General features: G+C 41.1%; 1 protein-coding gene across 4 annotated transcripts in view; it reads left to right on the forward strand.

Annotated features, from left to right (window-relative positions):
• spryd3 (SPRY domain containing 3) overlaps positions 1-13,480 on the forward strand; it is a 371,797-nt gene that overhangs the window by 64,232 nt on the left and 294,085 nt on the right. For all 4 annotated transcript variants that reach the window (XM_072567352.1, XM_072567351.1, XM_072567354.1 and 1 more), the window contains exon 6: positions 7,078-7,266. In XM_072567352.1, the coding sequence (XP_072423453.1) occupies positions 7,078-7,266 (189 nt within the window). The remainder of the gene's footprint in view (positions 1-7,077; positions 7,267-13,480) is intronic.

Here is a 13,480-nt window from a genome sequence, read left to right on the forward strand (position 1 = left end):
ATGTCTTGACAGATGACAGGGAGGTTGAATGTGTGGCAGTCGTTTTTCCATATCTCTCATGGATATTAATTTGATAGCTTGTATTTATTGTAATAAAATGTTCGGTTTGTGGGAGGGTAGTGTGAACATGGGAACAGTTATTCAAAGAGACTAAGTAGCCTTAACTGAATATTGCAGGATCCATGTTGTTTCTTTGATGTCATTTATTTATTTTTGTGCTGTGATTTAGAGATCAGCATGGAGTATAGTGATTAAAAGTACCTTTCATTAAAGTTGTGAACTTCTGTATGCTGTACTTGTGCTGTAAATGTAAAGGGTCATCATTTGTTGTGCACATTTGTTGTGAATATCGTTGTCACAACATAACTTAGAATAGTCTGCTGATAATCATACTCTACCGTTTCATAAGTTGTCACAAAATGTATAAATGTATAAAATCCCAGTGAGATCACCAAAACCCAATTTGCCTAACTGAGTGCTATCCAGGATAAAAGGAAACTATATTAGGGTGTTTCAGCTATTGTAAAACTAAATCCATTTATTACAACTCAATTAATGTTTACAAAAACAGTGAAAGAAAGGATTTCTAATTTATGCAAATTAAACTATTGCCTTTCAAAGTCACAAATAAACATGTGTTTAGCCATGATTAAGATCACTTACATGGAAAAAGAATACAGACAGGGTAAACAAAATTCTGAAGATCAAAAGTCCACATTCTTGTCCTCTCTCAGTCTGCAGGGTCTGGAAGTTTTTTCATTCTCTGTTGCTCTTAACACTTTCACTTTCTTTGAACACTCTGAAGCTCAACCAACCAGAAAGCTGTTGCCAGGCAGAATTTCCTTAACTTGAAAGTTTCTTGGTGCAGTTAAGTCATGACTTCTCCCTATTTTTGCTTCTGAAAGGCAACATTGTATTGCACAGCTCAGCAGTATGCAACGCTTGATTTTCAAGATGCACAACTTTGCTGGTTTTCAGTTATGGCAGTATGTATCATCTAAAAGATACACTGCAGAAATTCTCCAAGGCTCCTTAGTCAGTATCTTCCAAACCCATGGCCACTGCCATATCGAAGGACAAGGACAGCAGGTACATGAGAACTCCACCATTTACAAGTTCTCTTCCAAGATGCACACCATCCTGACTTCGAAATATACTACTATTCCTTGAGTATCACTGGGTCAAAATTCTGGAATTCCCTCTCTTAACAGCATGTGGGTTTGCCTACAGAACTTGTACTGCAGCGGTTCAAGAAGATTGCTCACTACGACCTCGTTACGGGCAACTAGGAAGGGGTAATAAATGCTAACCCAGCCAGCAATGCCCACATCACATGAATGAATAAAATAAAAGCCTGACTTCCATTCAGATTATAGTTCCAAAAAAATGAGAAATAGGTGGTTTCTTCCAATATCTCTCAAATATCTGGGAATTCAGCTCTGAAGAAGGTTTACACCTGAAACTTTGATGACTTCACCACCTGATGCTGCCTGGCTTGCTGTGTTCTTCCAGCCTCCTGTCTGTCTACCCTGAAACACAAGCAGTGTGGAATCTTCGAGAATACCCAATCCTGCATTGTTGTTACTGCATATGTGAGAAAGAGGTGTGTGAATCAAGGCCAAAGTGTATGAACTCATCAAACCTCCATGCCATCAGTTGTGACGCAAGTTGCTGTTCCTGTGCCTGAGAACACTTGTTGTAATATGAAACATACTGTGATTATTTCATGTGTCAACACAGTATGCCAAGTTATGGTCCTTTATGGTTCCTGTTAACTATGCTTGACAGATGTTTGAGGGAAGAAAAACTATAAGTGGTAACCAGAGCCTGAGGATGTAGGTGATGGCATGCTATGTCCTGGGTTACTATCCCAAGAAAGTGCTGGCTGCATTACCACCAGCTACAGGGTTCTCTCAGCATTTACCCATGATCCTGAAGATGCTGGTTAATTATTATTTGCTTAGCCTTACTATTGTGATATGATTGACCACTGTATTTTCCAAATCTTGCTGTGTACACATGAGCACTTAGATCTTTGTAATGTGTTATCCACCAACAGTGTTTTCTTGAAATATGCAAGGTGTGTTAGGCATAAATTGGAGTGAAGAAGTGACTGGATAGAGGTGTACAAGATGTTGAGAAGCAAAGATAGAGTAGATAGCCAGAGACTTTTTCCCATGGTGGAAATGTCTATCTTGAGGGGGCATAATTTTAAGGTGATTGGAGGAAGGTTTAGGGGAGATGTCAGAGGTAGGTTCTTTATGTAGAGAGTGGTGGGTGCATGGAATGCACTGCCAGCTGTGGTAGTAGAATCAGATACATGAGGGACATTTAAGCAACTCTTGAATAGGCACATGGATGATAGTAAAATGAAGAGTATGTAGGTTAGTCTGATCTTAGAGTAGGATAAAAGGCCAAGACAACATAGAGTGCTCAAGGGCCTGTACTGTGCTGTACTGCTCTATGTTCTATGTACACTAGAGCTTTTATAAAAGTGGCAACAGTTGCCCTTTTGTGGGGCCATACAGTTTGTGAGATCATTACTTGACTATTAATACAGAGAAACCAAAAGGATTGTGGGCGCTGGAAATCAAAGAAAAACCGAAATTGCTGGAAAATTTCAGCAGGCCTGGCAGCATCTGTGGAAAGAAATCAGCATTAATATTTTCGGTCCAGTGATCCTTCCTCAGAACTGATAGTAGCTAGGAAAAAGTTGTTTTTTATGCGACAGACAGGAGGAAGGAGTAAATGGTAGTTGGAGATAGAGCCCAAAGAGAGAGAGAGAGACCGTTGGACAGACGAAGAAGTGGATAACTATCAGCCTAGGAGAATGAATAGCTACTAATGGAGACAGTTGGTGACTAACAATGTGTGTAATAGCTAGACCATGTGATAGCAGACCAGGCCTTGGCCTGGTGTATAGAGATTAGGATAAGGACATGGGCGAAGGTGTCTCAAACCCTAAAATTGTTGACATCGATATTGTGTCCAGAAAGTTGTAAAATTTCCAAGTGGAAAATGAGCTGCTGTTCTTCCAGTTTGCACTAAGCTTTGCTGGAGAACTGCAGCAAGCCTGAGACAAGTGATAGAGGCCACTACACTGCACCACCTTGTTCCTTGCCCAACATCTCTATCTCAGGCTTACTTTGGAATAATGGAATGTGAATTCAATAAATATCCGGAATTAAGAGTCAAATGATGAGCTTGAAACCATTGTCGGAAAACCCCATCTGGTTTCCTAATGCTCTTTAGGAAAGCAAGTGCGATCCTTACCTGGTGATATGGTTAAATCTTAACTGGCGATTAGGGACGGGTAATAAATACTGGCCTAGCCAGCAACGCCCCCATCCTGTGAATGGATTAAAAAAAAGAGTCCTCTGACAACCCATCATCTTGTGCCAATGCTGCGTTTCCATCAGAATACCCCAAATATCTCATGTTTTTAATCTGAGGGAATGTGATATGTTCTTTTCATCACAGTTCTTTTCTGTATTAGTGGAAGAAAGACTGGCATTGAATGTGTTCAGTGTGTAGAAAACAGAAATGAGGTTGAAGCACAATGGCATAATCAATTAAGAAATTTTCATCTGTATCTAACCCTGTGCGCTTTCTTATCCTGGGACTGTTTGGGGACAGTGTAGAGGAGGTTTTACTTGTAAGTTTAACTTTCAGTTTAAAAGAGTAGAGGAGGTTTCACTCTGTATCTAGCCCCATCGTGTACAGACATTTGATTGGGCCATTGCAGGGGTAGCTTTACTCTATAGAACCTGGTGTGTCCAAAAAATAAATTCTGGAGCTGAGGTCAAAAATTATGTTTTTCCATAATATATACAATGGGAGTAAGGATTAAATGTGAGTACAAGGGTAAAATAGGTCACCATAGCCCTACTGGAACATAGGGCTGCTCTCTCATCAGAGAGAGCGAGAGAGACAGCCGGTGGTGGTTTAACATGAGGATCACAATGCCTCAGGCAAGGGGATGGGTTGAGAAGGAGAGTCCTTTATGGGAACCTCAGCCAGTGTGGGAGTTGAACCCATGCTGTCATAGAATATTACAGCGCAGTACAGGCCCTTTGGCCCTCGATGTTTCGCCGACCTGTCATACCAATCTGAAGCCCATCTAACCTACACTATTCCATGTACGCCCATATGTTTGTCCAATGACGACTTAAATGCACTTTAAGTTGGCAAATCTACTACCATTGCAGGCAAAGCATTCCATACCCTTACTACTCTGAGTAAAGAAACTATCTCTGACTTCTGTCCTATATCTATCACCCCTCAATTTAAAGCTATGTCCCCTCGTGCTCACCGTCACCATACTTGGATAAAGGCTCTCCCTATCCACCCTATCTAACCCTCTGATTATCTTATATGTCTCTATTAAGTCACCTCTCAACCTTCTTCTCTCTAACGAAAACAGCCTGAAGTCCCTCAGCCTTTCCTCGTAAGATCTTCCCTCCATCATACCAGGAAACATCCTAGTAAATCTCCTCTGCACCCTTTCCAAAGCATCCACATCCTCCTTATAATGCAGTGACCAGAACTGTACACAGTACTCTAAGTGCGGCCGCACCAGAGTTTTGTACAGCTGTAGCATAACCTCATGGTTCCGGAACTCGATCCTTCTATTAATAAAAGCTAAAATACTGTATGCCTTCTTAACGGGTGCCCCGATGGCTCAGTGGAACGGGCGACACGGTGGCTCAGTGGTTAGCACCACTGCCTCACAGCACCAGCGTCCCAGGTTCAATTCCAGCCTCGGGCAAATGTCTGTGTGGAGTTTGCACATCCTCCATGTGTCTGCATGGTGCTCCGGTTTCGTCCCACAGTCCAAAGGTGTGCAGGTCAGGTGAATTGGCCATGCTAAATTGCCCATAGTGTTAGATGCATTAATCAGAGGGAAATGTGTCCGGGTGGGTTACTCTTCGGAGGATTGGTGTGGACATGTTGGGCCGAAGGGCCTGTTTCCACACTGTGGGAATCCAAACCCTGTCAACCTGGGTGGCGACTTTCAAGGATCTGTGTACCTGAACACCGAGATCTCTCTGCTTATCTACACTACCAAGAATCTTACCATTAGCCCAGTACTTTGCATTCCGGTTTCTCCGACCAAAGTGAATCACCTCACACTTGTCCGCATTAAACTCCATTTGCCACCTCTCAGCCCAGCTCTGCAGCTTATCTATGTCTCTCTGTAACCTACAACATCCTTCGTCACTATCCACAACTTCACCGACCTTAGTGTCGCCTGCGAATTTACTAACCCACCCTTCTACGCCCTCATCCAGGCCGTTTATAAAAATGACGAACAGCAGTGGACCCAACACCGACCCTTGTGGTACACCACTGGTAACTGGACTCCAGGATGAACATTTCCCATCAACCACCACCCTCTGTCTTCTTTCAGCAAGCCAATTGCTGATCCAAACTGCTATATCTCCCACAATCCCATTTCTCCGCATTTTGTACAATAGCCTCCTGTGGGGAACCTTATCGAACGCCTTGCTGAAATCCAGATACACCACATCAACCGGTTTACCTTCATCTACCTGTTTGGTCACCTTCTCAAAGAACTCAATAAGGTTGGTGAGGCACAACCTACCCTTCACAAAACCATGCTGGCTATCCCTCATCAAATTATTCTTTTCTAGATGATTATAAATCCTATCTCTTTTATAACCTTTTCCAACAACTGAAGTAAGGCTCACTGGTCTATAATTACCAGGGTTGTCTCTACTCCCCTTCTTGAACAAGGGGACCACATTTGCTATCCTCCAGTCTTCTGGCACTATTCCTGTCGACAATAACAATTTAAAGGTCAATGTCAAAGGCTCGGCAACCTCTTCCCTGGCTTCCCAGAGGATCCTAGGATAAATCCTTTCCGGCCCTGGGGTCTTATCTATTTTAACACTCTGCAGGATTTCTAATACCTCTTCCTTGTGAACCTCAATCCCACCTCGTCTAATAGCCTGTATCTCAGTATTCTCCTTGACAATATTGTCGTTTTCTAGAGTGAATACTGTCGAAAAATATTCATTTAGTGCTTCCCCTATCTCCTCTGACTCCACACACAACTTCCCACTACTATCCTTGATTGGCCCTAATCTTACTCTCTAGGGGAAAGTGAGGACTGCAGATGCTGGAGATCAGAGCTGAAAAATGTGTTGCTGGAAAAGCGCAGCAGGTCAGGCAGCATCCAAGGAACAGGAGAATCGACGTTTCAGGCATAAGCCCTTCTTACTCTCGTCATTCTTTTATTCCTTAAATACCTACAGAAAGCCTTCGGGTTTACCCTGATCCTATCCACCAACAACTTCTCATATCTCCTCCTGGCTCTTCTGAGCTCTCTCTTTCGGTCTTTCCTGGATACCTTGTAATCCTCAAGCGTCCTAACTGAGTCTTCACATCTCATCCTAACATAAGTCTTCCTCTTCCTCTTGACCGAAGATTCCACTTCCTTCAGAAACCACAGCTCCCGTGGTCTACAGCTTCCTCCCTGCCTGACAGGTACATACTTATCCCGGACACGCAGTAGCTTTTCCTTGAATAAGCTCCACATTTCTAATGTACCCATCCCCTGCAGTTTCCTTCTCCATCCTATGCATCCTAAATCTTGCCTAATCGCATCGTAATTGCCTTTCCTCCAGGTGTAACTCTTGCCCAGTGGTATACACCTATCCCTTTCTATCACTAAAGTAAACATAACAGAATTGTGATCACTATCACCAAAGTGCTCACCTACTTCCAAGTCTAACACCTGGCTGGGCTCATTACACAGTACCAAACCTAATGTGGCTTCACCCCTGTTGACTTTACTCCGATCACAAACCAACCGCCCAGCTGTTTGAGCAGGTTAATGGAGTTCAAACACAGTCAGATCAGCTGTCATTTGACCGAAAGATTGATCACTCAGAAGAGACTTCGTGGCCTCCTATTCCTGACATGTGGAACTCCGTTCGATATCGAGTAATGCATCTGTTCATGAGTTGGATCAGTATTATTTGATCTTGTACTGTTGTGTTTGTATAATGTGTCTGTATGAAAGACCTTTTTTCCTTTTTTATATTCGTCTAGGTGGGGTCAGTAGTTATGGCGATGTCTCCTGACGGGTTGTTTCCAGCAGTTGGAATGCACTCTCTTGGTGAAGAAGTTCGCATTGATTTTCAGGTTGAATGGGGGCTGGATGAGGACGACAGTGTCATGATGGTTGACAGTCATGAAGATGAATGGGGCCGTTTACATGATGTTAAAGTTTGTGGGACAGTAAGTAATTTGTTCAAGTCCACGTTTCACAAGATTATCTTTGCATCAGGAAATATTGCATGACAATGTGTTTTGAAAATCTGTCAGCAAGTTTTATCATGGCTTTACTGGTAGATTCTGGAACTCATCAGAAATTGTCTTGGTATTGTAAGATTTAGATTGCATTTATATGACAATGTCAGGAGACTCTCTTCAATTTTGAAAATGCAATTTTTTGTGAAGCTAGCCATGTGTGACTTCAGAAGTGTCTAAGTTTTTCTTTCCGTGAGTCACCTCTGTTGGTATTGGGAAGCAGGATACGTATTGAGTTTATTGCCTGATCCTAATAATTTGCAATATTTCACATTGGTGACACTGATCTATGCGACCTCAGGAACTGATCTAAATGCACAGGTACAAGTTCATTCAAACATGATGGCCTCTGGTATTATTGGTAGACTATTAATCCAGAGACCTTGGCAATCTTCTGGGGACCCAGGTTTGAATGCTGCCAAAGCAGATATTGGAATTTTGAATTCAATAACTGCCTGGAATTAGGAATCTAATGATATCTATGAAACCATTGCTAATTTTTGGAAAAACTCATCTGGTTCACTGGTGTCCTTTAGGGAAGAAAACTGCTGATCTTACCTGGTCTAGCCTGCACGTGGTTCCAGATCCATAGCAATGTCGATCGTACTTAACTGTCCTCTGGGCGATTAGGGATGGACAGTAAATGGTGGCTTGGCAGTGATACCCACATAAAACAAAACCTCTCCCATCATTGAGCTGATCGATGAAGCTGATCCTCGTTGCAGGATTTGCCTAGATTCCACTTCTGTTTCGTTGTGCGCTTAAAAAAAAAGAGAATTTTTACAAACCAAATGTAACGGTGTTGTTACTGCTTTTTGAGTTGCTTCTGTGAATCTACCAGATGTTGTGAAATCAAACTTGAGCTTTTGCTGCACATCATTGTTTGAACCTTTAAAGTTTGTTCTATGTATGATACTGACAAGGCAGTTTTGCTGAACTCTGAGACCCAGTTAAGCATTGTGGACCTGGAGTTCTTTTTTGGTGATATGCTAAATAATTGTGAATGTTGCCACAGATGATTTAGTGATGGGGAAAACCCATGCAACTGTGAGCACTTCTGGATATAGAGAAAGGAACAAAGGTAATAGTGAACATTAGATTTTGTGATTACTTTCCAGTGGAAGCTCAAACATTATTTGCATTAATTGTTGCTGGGTGAGATTTGAGCACTTTACCTTGGGATTACTGGACCAATAACATAACCAATGGATTACCATTGTCTACTGCATTAGCCTGTTTGTCTTGAATTTGGTTGTCTTTGTGGAGGTAGTGGATGATATTGTTATGGACCAGACCAAACCCGCTTCAAATAAATCAAGGCGTTAGCATTGACCCTAACTTTTTCTTATTTCAAGGCAAGTGTAAAAAGCTGTGTTCCAGATGTAATTTGGTTGATTCTGTGTTATAAAAGGGTCTTAAAGGGCTACTTTTTCACAGTGAGGAAGTAAATCATAGAATCAGTACAGTGTGGAAACAGGCCATTTGGACCAATAAGTCCACACCAATCCTCTGAAGGGTATCCCACCCAGACCTATTCTCCTACCCTATTACCTTACATTTACCTCTGACTAATGTACCTAACCTACTATGGGCAATTTAGCATGGTCAATTCACATGACCCGCACCTCTTTGGACTGTGGGAGGAAACTGGAGCACCTGGAGGAAACCCACGCAGAGACTGGGAGAATGTACAAACTCCACACAGACAGTTGTCTGAGGCTGGAATCAAACACGGGTCCCTGGTGCTGTGAGTAACCACTGAGTCACTGTGCCGCCCATGTGGAGGAGGCTGCTACAGTTGCAAAGTTTAAAAGGTATCTGGATGGGTGTATGAATAGGAAGGGTTTAGAGGGATAGGAATTAAATGTTGGTAGAAAGGTCTAGATTAATTTAGGTCATCTGATCGCATGGACAAGTTGGACCAAAGGGTCTGTTTGCATGCAGTATAACTCTGTGACTTTAAATACGAGCCCCTCACATTACCTTTGTGAATCTTTGACATTGATCTTAAAGATAATGATAAATCTCACCTGGGATTTAGGAGAACTTTCTTTACCCAGAGAATGATAAGAATGCGGAACTCGCCAATGCAGGACATACAGGAGGTAAATGACACAGATGCATTTGAGAAGAAGCTAGAGAAGCACAGTAGGGAGAAAGGATTTGATGGTGGGATTAGATGAATAAGGTTAGAGGGAATCTTGTGTAGAATGTAGACACCAGCGTGGCCTGTTTCTATGTGATATATTCTGTGTAATGTGTACAAACTGTTAACATGGTGCATACAAATAATTTTATAAAATTGAAGATTTATGCCACCAATTCTTTTTATCCTTGCAGTTATTCCCAGTTTTTGACACCTTTGAAGGGTTTTAACTTCACCAATTTAGATTTTGAGTCTGTTTACTATGCCATGTAAAAAAGGTAAAGTCATCATTGTCCTACTCTCACAAGAGAGATTGGTGGTGATTTAACCTGACTCTATGCCTCAGGCAAAGAGAGAAGTTGAGAAGGGGCATCCTTCATGGTAACCATGGTTCTTTGAGAAGGTGACCAAACAGATGAATGAGGGTAAATCGGTTGATGTGGTGTATATAGATTTCAGTAGGCTATTGCACAAAATACGGAGGTATGTGATTGAGCGTGATTTAGCAGTTTGGATCAGTAATTGGCTAGCTGAAAGAAGACAGGGTGGTGATTCATGGGAAATATTCATCCTGGAGTTCAGTTGCTAGTGGTGTACCACAAGGGTCTGTTTTGGGTCCACTGCTGTTTGTTATTTTTATAAATGACCTGGCCGAGGGCATAGATGGATGGGTTAGTACATTTGCGGATGTTACTAAGGTCGGTAGAATTGTGGACAGTGATGAAGGATGTTGAAGGTTACAGAGGGACGTGGATAAGTTGCAGAGCTGGGCTGAGAGGTGGCAAATGGAGTTTAATGTGGAAAGGTCTGAGGAAACCCACGCTGACACGGGGAGAACGTGCAAACTCCACACAGGCAGTTGCCCGAGGCTGGAATTGAACCTGGGACCTTGGTGCTGTGAGGCAGCGGTGCTAACCACTGAGCCACCGTGCCACCCGGTCAAGAGCAGGAGGTTTTGAAGGAATTTCAGGAAGAATGGTTTCACCCAGAGGGTGATGGGAATTTGTAACTCACTGCCTAAAAGGTTGGTGAGGCAGAAACCCTCAAGATGTTTAAGAATTATATAAATGAGTACTTGAAACAATGTAGCATACAAGGCTATGGGCTAAGTGCTGGAAAATGGGGCTAGGGTAAATAGATGTTTGATGATTGGCCTGGACATGATGGACTGAAGAGTGTTTTTTGTTGTAAAACCTTTGACTAATCGTGACACCTATATTGAAGGTCTGAGTTTTTAATTGCCTTCATAAGAATTGTTTTTCATAATAGGCTTATAGTTGACCGTTTTTATAGATAATACATGTAATTTGTCAAAAGAAAGTGGAAATGAATAGTGTAAAAGCAATCCTAAATGATGACTATTCTGTCCTGGAAAAATAAACAAGTAGAAGCTCGCAGACTGCTACTGCACTTTTTAGACTGATGCTGACCTGTCAATCAGATGATTAATGGATCATTAATGACAGATTCAATGATATGTCTTTAATGAACACATCATCAGCTTCACGCACAGCCATCATTAAATTCATGGTTTCTGAGTGAGGTAAAGTTTGACCAATGATGTCCTTTCAAAGCTGTGTTTATTTTTATGAGCCGGCAGAAGAAATTCTCGCACGCCCTTCCTTGACTGGTTGTCAAGTTTTATTTGAACATTGTTTTGAGCTGTCACTTGGTTACAGTAGCTGTAAAGACCAAAGAACAGGTGTGAGCATTGATTTGTTTTTATTTGAGTAAAGGGTGCAACAATTTGGAAATGGCTTTGACCAAAGTTAGAATTTGACTTTTTAAAAATATGGAACCAAGGGAAATTTGCATCTTTTCATTTATTTTCAAAATATTTACTCTGCTTTCACACTCTGGCACTGGATGATACACTGAGTTATCACACTATCAGGTACTGGGTGGTACAGTGGATTGTCACACTGTTCTTTCAGACTGTGGGCTGAGGTGGTACTGTGGCTGATCACACTGTTCTTTCTCCCACTTATTCATTTAGTATTTGGTGTAAGTCAAAGGGCAGTAAAGTGACATATCTTTATCAAAGGTTCTGCCATAAGGGTTGCTATTTTCTGTCTGGTCTCAGGAGATTGCTATGCTTCAGAGTTGAAATCTTGATTACAATAATTGCAGACTTGGTTTAAGTGGGCTACATCATCAACTCACTTTTGTTTTATTGTGATTCTCTCTCTCGTCCATTTGCTTTTTCTCAGCATTTTATTGCTGTAAAGAATGTTTTATATTAGAAAACAATACAGTGATTACAAAAGGTGAACTCAATACGAGGGGTGGATGGGGTTAAAGAATATATTTGCTTTTATGGTGATTAAGTTAAATGTCCCTGTGAAGTGCCTTGGCAGTTCAAACAATGGGTTACACATCCCTGTGCAATTTCAAGAAATACTTAAGGAAAAGGTTGCTTCTCATTTGTAATCCCTGACCTTTTTGGAAAAATGTGGAAATCCTTATTTGAAGCTAAAATAATTACGTTTAGAATGGCTGTTACTCTGCCTGGAAATTGAATAGCAATATGTTTTTGTACCAAGACATACAGTGATGTAAAATGCTATTCAGAGAAACTGTATGCCCTGTTTGTTCCTGGCTGAGCTGTAATTAAGACTTGAATGGATTGCTTATGTTATCTGTTCTCGTTAAGCTATGCAGTGTAATTACATTGGCATCTTTCTGATAATAACGTGAAAAATGCTGCAGTTTTGATTTTTATATTCATTCTTGTTATATGATACTGAAAGTAATTGTTCCTGGATTAGTTGCTTTACTATTAAAATGCTGCATTTCTGACCGCAGTGAATATATTCCCAAGATATTCAATTGATTCATCAGCTAATTCAATTAACACTCTCTCTTTTATGTTTAAAATCTTGCTTCTTTCTGACTGGAAGAAACGTATACAGAAACAGAAAGCTTTACAGTTGAGAAGAAAACCATTCAACCTCTCATCTATGTACTCTTTGCTACGTTAATCCGAGATTAATCCCACACTGAACTCTCCCTCCTTATACCCTTGTTTATTTTTCTGTTTCAAGAATGTCTTGAAAAGATCATCTCTTGAATAGTGCAATGTTCTCTGCCCTAACTGCTGCTTGTGGCAAAGCATGCCATGCTCCAACAAACCTCTATTGTGATCAAAAGTAGTTTCAACACTGACCCCTGGAGTACATCACTTCCAAACCTTTCCAATCCGAACAATACCCATTAACTGTAACTATTTGCTGCCTATTTATAAATGAACATTGTTGTTAATGCTGCCGAATATATTTTCAAGAGTTTAGCACAACAAATAATTATATGCTAACTTTGTGATAAATTGGAACTGGGTATGAAAGTTTTAAACATCTCTAGCTACCAGTAAAAGATTAGTCCCTCTCAGGCAGCAATTCAGTAGTAGCTAATTGTAACAAACTTTGCAAGACCTGCAAAATTGTGGAATGATACAGCACAGCAGGAAGACATTTGGCCCAATGTGTTTTTGCCAGCTTTTTGTAAAACTACCCAATTAATCTCATCCCTCTAAATTCATCCCACAACCCTGTCAATTTTTCCACTTCCACAGTTTATCCAATTCCATTTTGCATGTTACTGTTGAATCTACTACCAGCATGCTTCATTAAGTGCTTTCCAGATCACCATCACTTCCTGTGTTTTTATTAAATAATGTTGTGCATTAATTGTATCTCTTGTTCTTTTGCTGATCACTTTTTAAAATTTGTATGGTGATGGTTCCTGCCCTTCCTTTTTAAAAAAAGCAACAGGCTAGAAACCTGTTGTTTATTCTATCAGAATTCTTCTTGATTTTGAACAATTCCATTAAATGTATTACTAAACCCCTTTGCGATAAGCAGATCAAGTTGAGCTTCCACAGTCTATCCACAGCAGCAGAAATCCCTCATCTCTCTGGTACCACTCCAGCAAATCTCTTCTGCACCCTTTCCAACACCTGTAATTTATAATGTGCGGTTCTGAATTGAGCAGGCTGTT

This window comes from Chiloscyllium punctatum, chromosome X (genome assembly GCF_047496795.1).
Source record: "Chiloscyllium punctatum isolate Juve2018m chromosome X, sChiPun1.3, whole genome shotgun sequence".
Taxonomy (NCBI): Eukaryota; Metazoa; Chordata; class Chondrichthyes; order Orectolobiformes; family Hemiscylliidae; genus Chiloscyllium; species Chiloscyllium punctatum.